The sequence below is a fragment of the Arvicola amphibius genome, chromosome 2, assembly GCF_903992535.2.
Source record: "Arvicola amphibius chromosome 2, mArvAmp1.2, whole genome shotgun sequence".
Classification (NCBI taxonomy): Eukaryota; Metazoa; Chordata; class Mammalia; order Rodentia; family Cricetidae; genus Arvicola; species Arvicola amphibius.
In genome coordinates, this window is record NC_052048.2 from 81,557,645 (window position 1) to 81,572,012 (window position 14,368).

At 41.5% G+C, this 14,368-nt stretch overlaps 1 protein-coding gene across 2 annotated transcripts in view; it reads right to left on the reverse strand.

Annotated features, from left to right (window-relative positions):
* The window catches only part of Smarcad1 (SWI/SNF-related, matrix-associated actin-dependent regulator of chromatin, subfamily a, containing DEAD/H box 1), a 74,168-nt gene that overhangs the window by 33,244 nt on the left and 26,556 nt on the right, over positions 1–14,368 (reverse strand). For both annotated transcript variants that reach the window (XM_038318914.2, XM_038318913.2), the window contains exons 6-8: positions 13,791–13,891; positions 2,533–2,634; positions 1,099–1,180 (exon numbers count right to left, since the gene is read on the reverse strand). In XM_038318914.2, coding sequence (XP_038174842.1) covers positions 1,099–1,180; positions 2,533–2,634; positions 13,791–13,891 — 285 coding nt within the window. The remainder of the gene's footprint in view (positions 1–1,098; positions 1,181–2,532; positions 2,635–13,790; positions 13,892–14,368) is intronic.

Consider the following 14,368-nt stretch of genomic DNA (forward strand, 5'->3'; position numbering starts at 1 on the left):
TCACTATGCCTCCTAATTAGTTTACCATCATTTAAGCATTATTTAAATACATTACTTCAATGTGCCACTACTCTGTATCTCACTCAATTCTAAGCTTCCTGTGAATGAAGGTATAGTTTCTCACATTATTTTCATAAGAAAATAGGCACTAATTAATCTGTAAATTTGCCCTGACCTTCTGTATCTGTGAGTTCCAAATTTATGGATCCAACAAGCCATATAAAAATATATTAGAAAAAGAACTGGACCTACATTGAATATACGTAATTATACCCTACATAAGGTAAAAGGAACTTGCACAGTACTGTAAGTAATCTTAAAATGATTGGAAGCATATGGAAAAATGTGTAGGTCATACGCAAGTATCTCGCCATTCACACTAAGGGAACTGAGTGCCTGAGTGCCAGTTGATTGCTAGTATCAGTACAGGTCCTTAAAAGAACCCACAGATAATAAGAAGGGAGCATATTCTACTTAAAATTTTTATTTTCTATTTATTCAAAGAGTTTCCAGAGTTGTGTTATTATATGTTCACGCTTTTGTCCATATAAAAACTTAATTAAATGAATTAAATAAAATGAAAATCAAAGTCACTGTGCTAGACTTTAGAAGTCATCTTTACAATTATGTAATGCTGAGTCTATTTGATTCTTGGGTGGAAATATTACTAAATATGTACAATCTAACTTTGTGTGAGCACCTCTCTCCTCCATCACCTTCTGCAGTTCAGAGCTCCATATGGATTGAGAATCTGCTCCTCCAGGGTGATAACAGCTTTGAGTTCTTAAGGCCAGTGCTTTCCAACTTCATGAAAATACAGGCTAATAAATAAGCAAATCAGTTGCAAGATTCATCCTGACACATGTCAAAATGTAAATAACACAACTTAAAGGTTGCCTAAGGATCAGGAAAGATTGCGTAAAAGTTATGTACTGTTCTGACTTTTATTATGGTGAAGAACAGGTCAAATATATAAGAATTTGTTATGTAGAACGTTTCACATCATTACTCCCAGCATCACGTGCAAGTCAGCACCTCTGTTCCTCTACAGAAGACATAGGGCTCAGGGAGGTATGCACAATGCCCATTACTGATTACCTTGATCTTCTGCAAACACTTTGAGAGACTCCAAGGCTTCTGTGTACATCCACTCATGTTCCTTGAGCACTTCTCTTAGTTCCTGAAATGAAGTTATTGATTTTTTTCCATTAAAAATGTGAAATTAGCAATATGGAAAAATATTTGTGCTCTTTTAAAATGCAATCACCAAAAAAGTAAAGAATTCATATCACCACCACTGTCTTTTATGACAAGGTCTCACTATGTAGCATGGCTGTCTTTGACCTCATGGAGATCCATCAGCTCTGCCTCCTAAGTCCCAGGACTAAAGGGATGCACCACCTCGCCTGGTACTGTCATTGTTTTAGTGCTACTTTATAAATCCTTTCTGTCTAATTTAACTTCACAAATACAGTCTTCAACAGGGATGGGCATGTGACTTTTTTTTTAATTTCTAGCTCTCTTTAAAGTACTTTAAACACTAAAAATCAAAATCTACTAAAGTAACCAAAACAGGTATTTCATTGTACAGCTAACCATTCATTAACTACAAGGTTCAACCTTTGTTGTTGCTGAGTTTTCTGTTGTTTGAGACAGAAATTATGCAGCCAGAGATGGCCTTGAACAACTGATCCTCCTGCCTACTGAAATTATAAATTAATTCACTGCCACACTGGTGAAAAACATGTAATTCATTTTTTTTAATGTAAGAAAAGGTCTCATGTAGTCCAGTCTGGCCTCCAACTTGCTCTGCAGCCATAGATGTCCTTGAACTTCAGATTTTCCTGCCCCACATCATCTTTAGTGCTTGGATAACAGCCATGCATCAGTATACACAACATGTTTCTAGGAATGAAGCCTAGTCTTTGTGTAAATATGGCAAGTGTACTCTACCACCTATGCTATATCCTCAGCTAGAAAACATGCAGATGCAACACATGTAAAGAACAAGAGTTAACAAGACGATGCATTCAGTTCACCAGTTGAGATGGATTGACTGAGCACAAAATGGAACACATACATGACAATGTAAACACTTTCCAAATGTTAAACCAAGTATGTGCTTCAATATGCAGTAATGAGATAGTGCAGAGACATCTTTAAAACAGTGACACGCTTGACACGAGACATTTGTGACACTAACCATTTTCATATTAACAAGGGAGGAGAATGACCTTTACAGAGCATAAAGACACTGAAATCAGCACTGCAATTTAAAACTTTCGTGAAAGAGTTCAAGACCGAACATGATAGAGACAAGACAGCCTTTTGCACTTAAGGATTCACAATTTTACTACATTTATTACATGGCTTCATTTATAATGCTGACACCACAATAAGTAAACACAGGAAATTAATCAGCAATTTAAAATATTTATATAATACAGAGTTTGCACATGGTTTAACTCAAACGCTACTTTGTAAGACAAACGTAGCACACATTACATTTTTGAACACTTCTACCCTTCTTACCTGTTTATCAAAATTTGGAAATTCCTTTTGCAATTTCAATACAATACTTTCCTGCTTCTCCCAGCTGCTGCTGGCTTCTGCAGACTCATTTGATTCTTCTCCCTGAGGGGTGAAGGGGTGGGGGGAGGGAGGAGAGAGGAAAACAGACAAGATCAAGTCTTCCCCACTCGCCTTTATCTGTATTATCTAGCAAATGAGCTGCTACAGTTCTCTTTTAATAGCCAAAAAAGAAATAACTAGCTGTGATTGTTCCTCTCTGGCACAGAGGGACAAGTTGACACTCTATAAAGACAGGTGCAAATCAAGTCCTATTTGGGGCATAAAGCCTATATATGGGGCTGTTCATACCTGAGCTGCACAAGGCCAGGGTTCAGTAACCAACAATGTAAAAAAGCAAACTATAAGCATATCTATCTATATGGATAGAAAGAAGAATTTCATAACAAATGTGATGCAGTGGGCTGAAGTACAGTGAGCGTCACAGACTACAAGTCTCCACTCTGAAGCATCAAAAGAATAGGATTTTGAGCAGAGGAACAATAGTATTTGGAGAAAATATTTCAAAATCCTCAGAAATTAAACTCATACTAACAGCTTCACTTAGCATTACTGACCCTGAACATAGTCATACCATCTGAGAAACAAAACAAAGTTGATGGGACATTAAGGAACTGAAACGTCGCATTTTATGAGGACACCGAAGTCTCAAAGACAAGCACTCTGAAGACTACAGTGAGACATAAGTGACAGGGCAAATAAGCAGGTGTTTTCCCACAACACATTCCTAAACCTCCGTCATACCAGAGGGTATGTGTTCATGTAGGTACATGTGTGTGGATGCCAGTGGTCATGTGCACAGGGAGGCCACAGGTGGACAGCCGTGTTCTCCTCAGGCACCCTATACCTTTGTTCACACAGATGCTCTTAGTGAACTGGCTGGACACCAAGCTCCAAAGATTAGCCTGTTTCGATCCCTGCTACTGGTTTATGCAAGCTCACTACCGCACAGTGTTTATGTGGATGCTAGAAATCAAAATTCAGTTTCTCATGCTTTTGTAGAAAGCATTAGTGCTGTACCAATCTAGCCATTTTCTCAGAACATCCTGGTTTATCTGTTAAAAAAAAATCTGCATTAGGCCAGGCATGGTGGCACATGCCTTTAATCCCAGCACTTGGAAGGGAGATACAGTTAGATCTGAGTTCAAGACCAGCCTAGTCTACAGAGCTAGTTCCTGGACAGCCATGGCTACATAGAAAAACCCTGTCCTGGAAAACCAAAAATCAAATAAATTGTATTACTTTTATTTATTTGTGTACAGTGTGTCTGCTGTATGTGTGTGATTGCTTGTGGAAATCAGAAGAGGGTGTCAGGTCCTTAGGAATTGGAATTATAGGCAGTTGAGAGCCACCCAAAATGACTGCTGGGAACCAAACTTGGGTTCTCTAAAAGATTACAGAAGTTCATAGCAGCATGTGCTATATAGCACTGAACCACTCTTGAGAAAGGGCCTTATGTAGCTCAGGTTAGCCTTGGACTTGCTATACAGCCAGGATGACCTTGAACTCCTGATTATTCTGTCTCCACCTCTAGAATAAAGGCTCTAGCAGCCACAGTTCCGTTTATTTCAGTTTTGTCTAAAAAAATATTTCAGGTCCCTTCCCAGTTAGCACCCAGAATCCTCCCCCCCTCCCCCTTCCTCATCCTCCCGTCTTTGGGGCCACAAAATCCCACAGCTCAGCCTGTTTGGGCTCTGGGGACCTGGAATTGAGTGCACCCAGGCCGGTGGGAGGTCCCCTCCTTAATTTGACTGCCCGGAGCAAGGTAGGCCTTTGTCTGAGAGCTGCTTAGCCTGCAAGGGGACCTGACAGTCTGCAGGAGGATCCATCGTTCTTTGGGGTGAGTGAGGAGTGAGTGCCCGAACCGCGGCAGCTGCCCGGAGAGGGACCACCGACTCTCCACAACTCCCCCTGCCACCAGCACACTTCCTGCTCTTCCTGCAGGGGTTATTCTCCCCGGATACTGCCTCTCTCTCCCTGTCCCTTCCCAGCTTGCACCCAGAATCCTCCCCCCCTCCCCCTTCCTCATCCTCCCGTCTTTGGGGCCACAAAATCCCACAGCTCAGCCTGTTTGGGCTCTGGGGACCTGGAATTGAGTGCACCCAGGCCGGTGGGAGGTCCCTTCCTTCATTTGACTGCCCGGAGCAAGGTAGGCCTTTGTCTGAGAGCTGCTTGGCCTGCAAGGGGACCTGACAGTCTGCAGGAGGATCCATCGTTCTCTGGGGTGAGTGAGGAGTGAGTGCCCGAACCGCGGCAGCTGCCCGGAGAGGGACCACCGACTCTCCACAACTCCCCCTGCCACCAGCACACTTCCTGCTCTTCCTGCAGGGGTTATTCTCCCCGGATACTGCCTCTCTCTTCCTGTCCCTTCCCAGCTTGCACCCAGAATCCTCCCCCCCTCCCCCTGCCTCATCCTCCCGTCTTTGGGGCCACATAATCCCACAGCTCAGCCTGTTTGGGCTCTGGGGACCTGGAATTGAGTGCACCCAGGCCGGTGGGAGGTCCCCTCCTTCATTTGACTGCCCGGAGCAAGGTAGGCCTTTGTCTGAGAGCTGCTTAGCCTGCAAGGGGACCTGACAGTCTGCAGGAGGATCCATCGTTCTTTGGGGGGTTATTCTCCCCGGATACTGCCTCTCTCTTCCTGTCCCTTCCCAGCTTGCACCCAGAATCCTCCCCCCCTCCCCCTGCCTCATCCTCCCGTCTTTGGTGCCACAAAATCCCACAGCTCAGCCTGTTTGGGCTCTGGGGACCTGGAATTGAGTGCACCCAGGCCGGTGGGAGGTCCCCTCCTTCATTTGACTGCCCGGAGCAAGGTAGGCCTTTGTCTGAGAGCTGCTTGGCCTGCAAGGGGACCTGACAGTCTGCAGGAGGATCCATCGTTCTTTGGGGAAGAGATGGGCAGGCGCCAATGCAGGAGCTCCTCCAACAACATGAAAGGCAACATGACATCACCACAAGCCAGACATCCCGAAACAACAAGAATTGAACACCCTACCCCAGAAGATATAGAAGAAACCGACATTAAACAGTACTTTATGAAAATAATAGAGGACCTTAAACAGGAGGTAAAAAACTAACATAAAGAAATGGAGATGACAAACAAAAAGGTAGACGAAATAAATAAATCTCTCAAAGATACCCAAGAAAAACAAGAAAAAGCAATCAAACAGGTAAGGGAAACAGTACAAGACCTGATAAATGAAATGGAGGTATTGAAGAAAACACAATCTGAGGGACGACTGGAAATGGAAACTCTGAGTAAACGAACAGAAACTTCAGAGACAAGTATTTCCAACCGAATACAAGAGATGGAAGAAAGAATCTCGGACTCTGAAGATACTATAGAGGAAATAAACTCACAGATTAAAGAACTAAACAAATCTAACAAATTCTTAACACAAAACATTCAGGAAATCTGGGACACCATGAAAAGACCAAACCTAAGAATAATTGGGGTAGAAGAAGGAGAAGAATTACAACTCAAAGGCCCAGAAAACATATTCAACAAAATTATAGAAGAAAACTTCCCCAACCTAAAGAAGGATGTTCCTATGAAGGTACAAGAAGCCTACAGAACACCAAATAGACTGGATCAAAAGAAAGCATCCCCACGCCATATAATAATCAAAACACAAAACATACAGAATAAAGAACAGATATTAAGAGCTGCAAAGGAAAAAGGTCAAGTAACATATAAAGGGAAACCTATCAGAATCACACCTGATTTCTCAATGGAAACCATGAAAGCCAGAAGAGCTTGGATAGATGTGCTACAGACACTTAGGGAACATGGATGCAAGCCTAGACTATTATACCCAGCAAAGCTTGCATTCACCATTGATGGAGAAAACAAGATATTCCAGGACAAAAACAGATTTAAACAATATGTAGCCACAAATCCAGCCTTGCAGAAAGTAATAGAAGGAAAATCACAAGCCAAGGAGTCCAACAACGCCGACAATAACTCAAGCATCTAGCGACCCTTCACCAGCACAACTAGAACTAAAAATGACTGAAGTTAACAACCACTGGTCATTAATATCACTTAATATCAATGGACTCAATTCACCTATAAAAAGGCACAGGCTAAGAGACTGGATACGAAAACAGAATCCAACATTTTGCTGTTTACAAGAAACACACCTCAACCACAAAGACAGGCACCTACTCAGAGTAAAGGGTTGGGAAAAGGTTTATCAAGCAAATGGCCCTAAGAAACAAGCGGGTGTGGCCATACTAATTTCCAACAAAGTTGACTTCAAACTAAAATCAATCAGAAGAGATGGAAAGGGACACTTTATACTCATAACAGGAAAAATCCTTCAGAATGAAGTCTCAATCCTGAATATCTATGCCCCTAATATAAAAGCTCCCACTTATGTAAAAGAAACACTTCTAGAACTCAAGGCAGCCATCAAACCACACACACTAATAGTTGGAGACTTCAACACTCCTCTCTCACCAATGGACAGGTCAATCAGACAGAAACCTAACAGAGAATTGAAAGACTTAATGGAGGTAATGAACCAAATGGACTTAACAGACATCTATAGAACATTCCACCCAAATAGGAAAGAATATACCTTCTTCTCTGCGGCTCATGGAACCTTTTCGAAAATTGACCATATACTTGGTAACAAAGCAAACTTCCACAGTTACAAAAAAATATTAGTAACCACCTGTGTCTTATCGGATCACCATGGATTAAAATTAGAATTCAACAACAATGCTACCCCCAGAAGGCCCACAAACTCATGGAAACTGAACAGTCAACTACTGACCCACACCTGGGTCAAGGAAGAAATAAAGAAAGAAATTAAAGTCTTTCTTGAATTTAATGAAAACAAAGACACAACATACTCAAACCTATGGGACACAATGAAAGCAGTGCTAAGAGGAAAGTTCATAGCACTAAGTGCCCACTTAAAGAAAACGGAGAAAGCACTCATTGGTGACTTAACAGCACACCTGAAAGCTCTGGAAAAAAAAGAAGCAGACTCACCTAGGAGGAGTAGAAGACTGGAAATAATCAAACTGAGGGCAGAAATCAACAAAATAGAAACACAGAAAACAATCCAAAGAATCAATGAAACAAGAAGCTGGTTCTTGGAGAAAATCAACAAGATTGACAAACCCTTAGCCAAACTAATCAAACGGCAGAGGGAGAACACGCAAATTAACAAGATCAGAAATGAAAAGGGGGACATAACCACAGACACAGAGGAAATTCAGAAAATCATTAGATCTTACTACAAAAGCCTGTATGCCACAAAATTGGAAAATGTAAAAGAAATGGACAGTTTTTTAGATAAATACCATATACCAAAGTTAAACCAGGACCAGGTAAATGCTCTAAATCGTCCTGTTAGTCGCGAAGAATTAGAAACTGTTATCAGAAACCTCCCTACCAAAAAGAGCCCAGGACCAGATGGTTTCAATGCAGAATTCTACCAGAACTTCCAAGAAGACCTAATACCTATACTCCTTAAGGTATTTCATAATATAGAAACACAAGAGTCACTGCCAAATTCCTTCTATGAAGCTACAGTTACCCTGATACCTAAACCACACAAAGACTCAACCAAGAAAGAGAATTACAGGCCAATCCCACTCATGAACATTGACGCAAAAATTCTCAATAAAATACTGGCAAACCGAATCCAAGAACACATTAGAAAAATTATCCATTACGATCAAGTAGGCTTCATCCCAGAGATGCAGGGCTGGTTCAACATACGAAAATCTATTAATGTAATCCATCATATAAACAAACTGAAGGAAAAAAACCATATGGTCATCTCATTAGATGCTGAAAAAGCATTTGACAAAATTCAGCACCCTTTTATGATAAAGGTCTTGGAGAGATTAGGGATACAAGGGTCATTCCTAAATATAATAAAAGCTATTTACAGCAAGCCGACAGCTAACATCAAATTAAACGGAGAGAAACTCAAGGCTATCCCACTAAATTCAGGAACACGACAAGGCTGTCCACTCTCTCCTTATCTCTTCAATATAGTGCTTGAAGTTCTAGCAATAGCAATAAGACAACATAAGGGAATCAAGGGGATTCAATTTGGAAAGGAAGAAGTTAAACTTTCATTATTTGCAGATGATATGATAGTATACATAAGCGACCCCAAAAACTCCACCAAAGAACTCCTACAGCTGATAAACTCCTTCAGTAACGTGGCAGGATACAAGATCAACTCCAAAAAATCAGTCGCCCTCCTATACACAAAGGATAAGGAAGCAGAGAGGGAAATCAGAGAAGTATCACCTTTCACAATAGCCACAAATAGCATAAGATATCTGGGAGTATCGCTAACCAAGGAAGTGAAGGATTTATTTGACAAGAACTTTAAGTCTTTGAAGAAAGAAATTGAAGAGGATACCAGAAAATGGAAGGATCTCCCCTGCTCGTGGATTGGGAGGATCAACATAGTAAAAATGGCAATTCTACCAAAAGCAATCTATAGATTCAATGCAATCCCAATCAAGGTCCCATTAAAATTCTTCACAGAGATTGAGAGGACAATAATCAACTTTATATGGAAAAACAAGAAACCCAGGATAGCCAAAAAAATCTTATACAATAAAGGTACTTCTGGAGGCATTACCATCCCTGACTTCAAACTCTATTACAAAGCTACAGTATTGAAAACGGCTTGGTATTGGCATAATAACAGAGAAGTTGACCAATGGAATCGTATAGAAGACCCGGATCTTAAACCACAAACCTATGAACACCTGATTTTTGATAAAGGAGCCAAAAGTACACAATGGAAGAAAGAGGGCATCTTCAACAAATGGTGCTGGCATAACTGGATGTCAACCTGTAGAAGAATGAAAGTAGATCCATATCTATCACCATGCACAAAACTCAAGTCCAAATGGATTAAAGACCTCAATATTAATTTGAACACATTGAGCTTGATAGAGGAGAAAGTGGGAAGTACTCTACAACAAATGGGCACAGGGAACCGTTTCCTATGCATAACCCCAGCTGCACAGACTTTAAGGGCAACATTGAATAAATGGGACCTCCTGAAGTTGAGCAGCTTCTGTAAAGCAAAGGACATTGTCACTAAGACACAAAGGCAGCCTACTGACTGGGAAAAGATCTTCACCAACCCTGCAACTGACAAAGGTCTGATCTCTAAAATATATAAGGAACTCAAGAGACTAGACGGTAAAATGCCAATTAACCCAATTAAAAAATGGGGCGCTGAACTGAACAGAGAATTCTCAACAGAAGAAGTTCGAATGGCCAAAAGACACTTAAGGTCATGCTCAACCTCCCTAGCTATCAGGGAAATGCAAATCAAAACAACTTTGAGATATCATCTTACACCTGTCAGATTGGCTAAAATCCAAAACACCAATAATAACCTTTGCTGGAGAGGTTGTGGGGTAAGGGGCACACTCATCCATTGCTGGTGGGAATGCAAACTTGTGCAACCACTTTGGAAAGCAGTGTGGCGGTTTCTCAGGAAATTCGGGATCAACCTACCCCAGGACCCAGCAATTCCACTATTGGGAATCTACCCAAGAGATGCCCAATCATACAACAAAAGCATATGCTCATCTATGTTCATAGCAGCATTATTTGTAATAGCCAGATCCTGGAGACAGCCTAGATGCCCTTCAGTGGAAGAATGGATGAAGAAACTGTGGAATATATACATGCTAGAATACTACTCAGCGGTAAAAAACAATGACATCTTGAATTTTGCAGGCAAATGGATGGAAATAGAAAACACTATTCTGAGTGAGGTAACCCAGACCCATAAAGATGAACATGGGATGTACTCACTCATATTCGGTTTCTAGCCATGATTAAAGGACATCGAGCCTATAAGTTTGGGATCCTTGAGAAGATAATAAGAAGAATCTCCACCTGACGATAGATGAAGAAAATGACAGAGCCCCACCTTGGAGCACCGGACTGAGCTCCCAAGGTCCTGATGAGGAGCAGAAGGAGAGAGAACATGAGAAAGAAAGTCAGGACCGTGAGGGAACCTCCAGCTGGCGACAGATGGGGAAGATGACTGAGCCCCACATTGGAGCACTGGACTGAGCTCCCAAGGTCCCGATGAGGAGCAGAAGGAGCGAGAACATGAGGGAGAAAGTCAGGAACGAGAGGGGTGCGTTCACTCATGGAAACGGTGGGACAGAACTAATGGGAGATCACCAACTCCAGTTGGAATGGGACTGATGGATCATGCGACCAAACCCGTCTCTCTGAGTGTGGCCAACAGTGGGGGCTGACTGAGAAGCAAAGGACAATGGCTCTGGGCTCTGATTGTTCTTCATGGACGGGCTCTGTGGGAGCCTTCTCAGCTTGGTCGATCACCTTCCTGGACCTGGGGGGAGTTGGGAGGACCTTGGTCTTAGCATAGAGTGGGGAACCCTGATGGCTCCTTGGCCTTGAGAGGGAGGGAGGGGAGGTATGGGTGGAGGGGAGGGGAGGGAAGGGGGAGAAGGAGGGGAGAGAAGGGGGAGAAGGAGGGGAGGGAGGGGGGAGGAGGAGGGAAGGAGATGGAAATTTTTAAATATAAAAAAAATAAAAAAAAAAAAAAATATTTCAGATGCGTATCAACAAAGAATGGAAAAACAAACCATGGTGTGTGTGTGAGAGAGAGAGAGAGAGAGAAAGAGAGAGAGAGAGAGAGAGAGAGAGAGAGAGAGAGAGAGAGAGCCACTAAATAGAATATTTAATTCCAGCACTAAGAGGGCTGAGCAACAAGGACTACCATGAATTCAAAGTGAGCCTAGACTAACTACAGTGTAATTTTCAAAAAATAAACAAACAAAAAATATGTGCTACATCTTGGATAAACCTTCACAGAGGATATAATGGGTATATTATTACATTTACAAAAGAAATCCCAGAATATGCAAATCCAGAGAGGGAGAAGGTAGACTGCTGATTGCCATGGGCCGGGGAAATGAAGAAACAAGACCCTCCTTTTGTGTGTAGCCTGCCATAATGGAATCATGAAACATTAGGAAGTAGATACACATGATCACAATACCCAACACTGGGGCTGTCCTAAATGTATTAAACTGCCCATGCCAAAATGGTAATTTTATGCTCTGTGAATTTCTCTTCAATAAAATATGGAGCTGGGGTGAATATAAGCTTAACATGTACAAGGCTTTGGATCACATCTCCAAGACCAAACAATAGCGATGAAAGCACCTCCATAAACAGGTTTCTGGAAAATGGTTTTTTGGAATGAAACACACGACATCACAAATGAAGGACTCAGCATTCAGTGGCTGACATGCCTATCATTTGCTATCCCTTTGGGATCCCATTCTTTTATCAGCTGTAGTCAATGTCGGCTGAAAAGTACCTCCAGAGGTCAGTGGTTACACTTGTCCACAGAAGCCATATGAAGCTGAACCCAAATCTGTCTGATGGGTCTAGAAGTTATGATTTAATCCTATGGTTCCAGCACCAGAATATATTCCATTGCTAGAGCACATGCTTACCAATGGCAGAAAGCACACATTAGGCTGTCAATCATGAAGTATGGACGATTATGTAGGAAATACCACATTAAAGTGCCAAGAATTGCCGTTCTCACTCAAACAGTAATCACAATCACTTTCCTGAGGGAATTACAGAAAACAAATTATCATTCCAGCCCAAAGTAATATACCTCCTTGGCTCACGGCAAAACTGGATGGGTTTCAGAGAATTTGTTCAGAGCAACATAAAGAAATCAGATGTCCAACTGCAGTTGCCATTCCAAATTTGAGGTTTTAACTGAAACCTGTCTTAGCCTCCCAAGTACTGGGATTAGAGACACTTTCTATATAGTGTATTTTTTTAAAAAAAAACTATAGAGTGGCTCCATACTTCATGACTTACAAAACCAATGTCTGCTTTCTGCTGCTGTGTGTGCTCTAGCCACACATTTTGGTGGTACTGGGGCTTAAACTCATGGCCATGGTACAGTAGCAAACATTCTACCACTGAGCTATGGTCTCAACGCTATTTGTTATGCCTTGTCTTTATTGACACCTTTTTCTCTTGCAATGCCTTTTATTTTTAGACAGAGTCTTACACAGTCCAAGCTAGTACTGAACCAATCATGTAGCTAAGGATGTCCTTGAACTTCTGGTCATCCTGCCTCTACTTTTGGAATACTGGCATTACAGGCCTAAATCTCTACACCTGGCTTTATGTAGTACTGGGGATCAAACTCAAATGTTTTGTGCTGGTAGGCAAGCACTGTATGGACTCTACAACCCAGCTGCAACACGCTTTAGTGGGGCTACTAATAGCAGGAGTTTACCACTGGATGGGTCTAATGATTATGCAAATGCTCTATAAGCCATGTTTGTAGGTTTCTACTGTTTTTATTTAGTCAGTTGGTCTACTGAAGATAGGGCTGAGTTTAGCTTCTTAGGGTTGTCCAGGCCCAGGCTTTAACACATAACAGTTCTTCAACCAGTATTTACAGCATTTTATGGGAAGTTTATGACCACATAAAGGAAACAAAAAACTTTACACATGGTTTATAGAACACTGGCTTAATTACTAGAACCATCTAGCAGCACAACATAACTACTATCATGCAGAATCACTTATGAGCTGCAAAAACAGAAGACTGATTTACTTGGGTGAACTTTCAGGTATAATATCCACACATTCAGCACAGTCTTTTCATTCAGCACAGTCTTTTTTCTTCCTTTTGAGATTCTTTCTTCCTTCCTTCCTTCCTTCCTTCCTTCCTTCCTTCCTTCCTTCCTTCCTTCCTTCCTTCCTTCTTTCTTTCTTTCTTTAGGTTTTCAAGGCAGAGTTTCTCTGTAGCTTTGGAGCCTGTCCTGGAACTCGCTCTGTAGACCAGGCTGGCCTTGAACTCAGAGACTCATCTGCCTCTACCTCCCAAGTGCTGTAATTAAAAGCATGAGCCACCACCGCCCAAAGATTTCATTTATTTGATGTGAATGGTGGGTTTTCCACCTGCATGTATGCACCACATGCCTGCAGCTGCAGTACTTATAGTGGCCAGAAGATGACGTTGGATCCTTGAGACTGGGGTTATAGAGTATTGTGAACCACATGCTAAAAATTTAATCTAAGACCTCTGGAAAAGCAGTCAGTGCTCTTAACTTCTGAGCCATCAAACTAGTCCTACACTCAACATATTCTAACTCTGATATAGTAATTCAAATGCACTTACACGTTCCACTCGTGGCTTCTTTAGAGACTGATCGTCATTCAATTCATCCTCCTCATATGCCTCAGAAGAAGAAGATAATTTTCTTTTTCTGGGTCCACCACCTTTTAAAAGAGAAAAACACACTCAGAATTTTTACAAAAAATAACAAGAATCAATTTAAATCAAAAGTATTAATTATATCAATATTGCTAACTTGACAAAGGGGCTATGATTCTTCTACAGCTACATGAGTAAATTAAAGAAAAAGTAAAAGACTCAACTTTTCAAAGAGAAGTCACTGTTACACTTCATTCATAAAATATTACATCACCGAGCAATTCTACAACAAGATAATATTGAGACTACGGGTTCTCACAAATGACAGACTGCTGAGAAGTGAAAAATGTTACTCATCAAGCATAAGCTATCAGAACAGCATCACTGATACCAGCACCTACTGCACAGTAGGCTTTACACAAGGCCTTGTATAAACTATTTTTCATTTACTTTCAGAGCAAATCTACAAAAGGGTTACATTTCTATTTCACAAATCAGAAGGAATGAGGAAGCACTGGAGGGAGGATAATCTCTCCCACCCC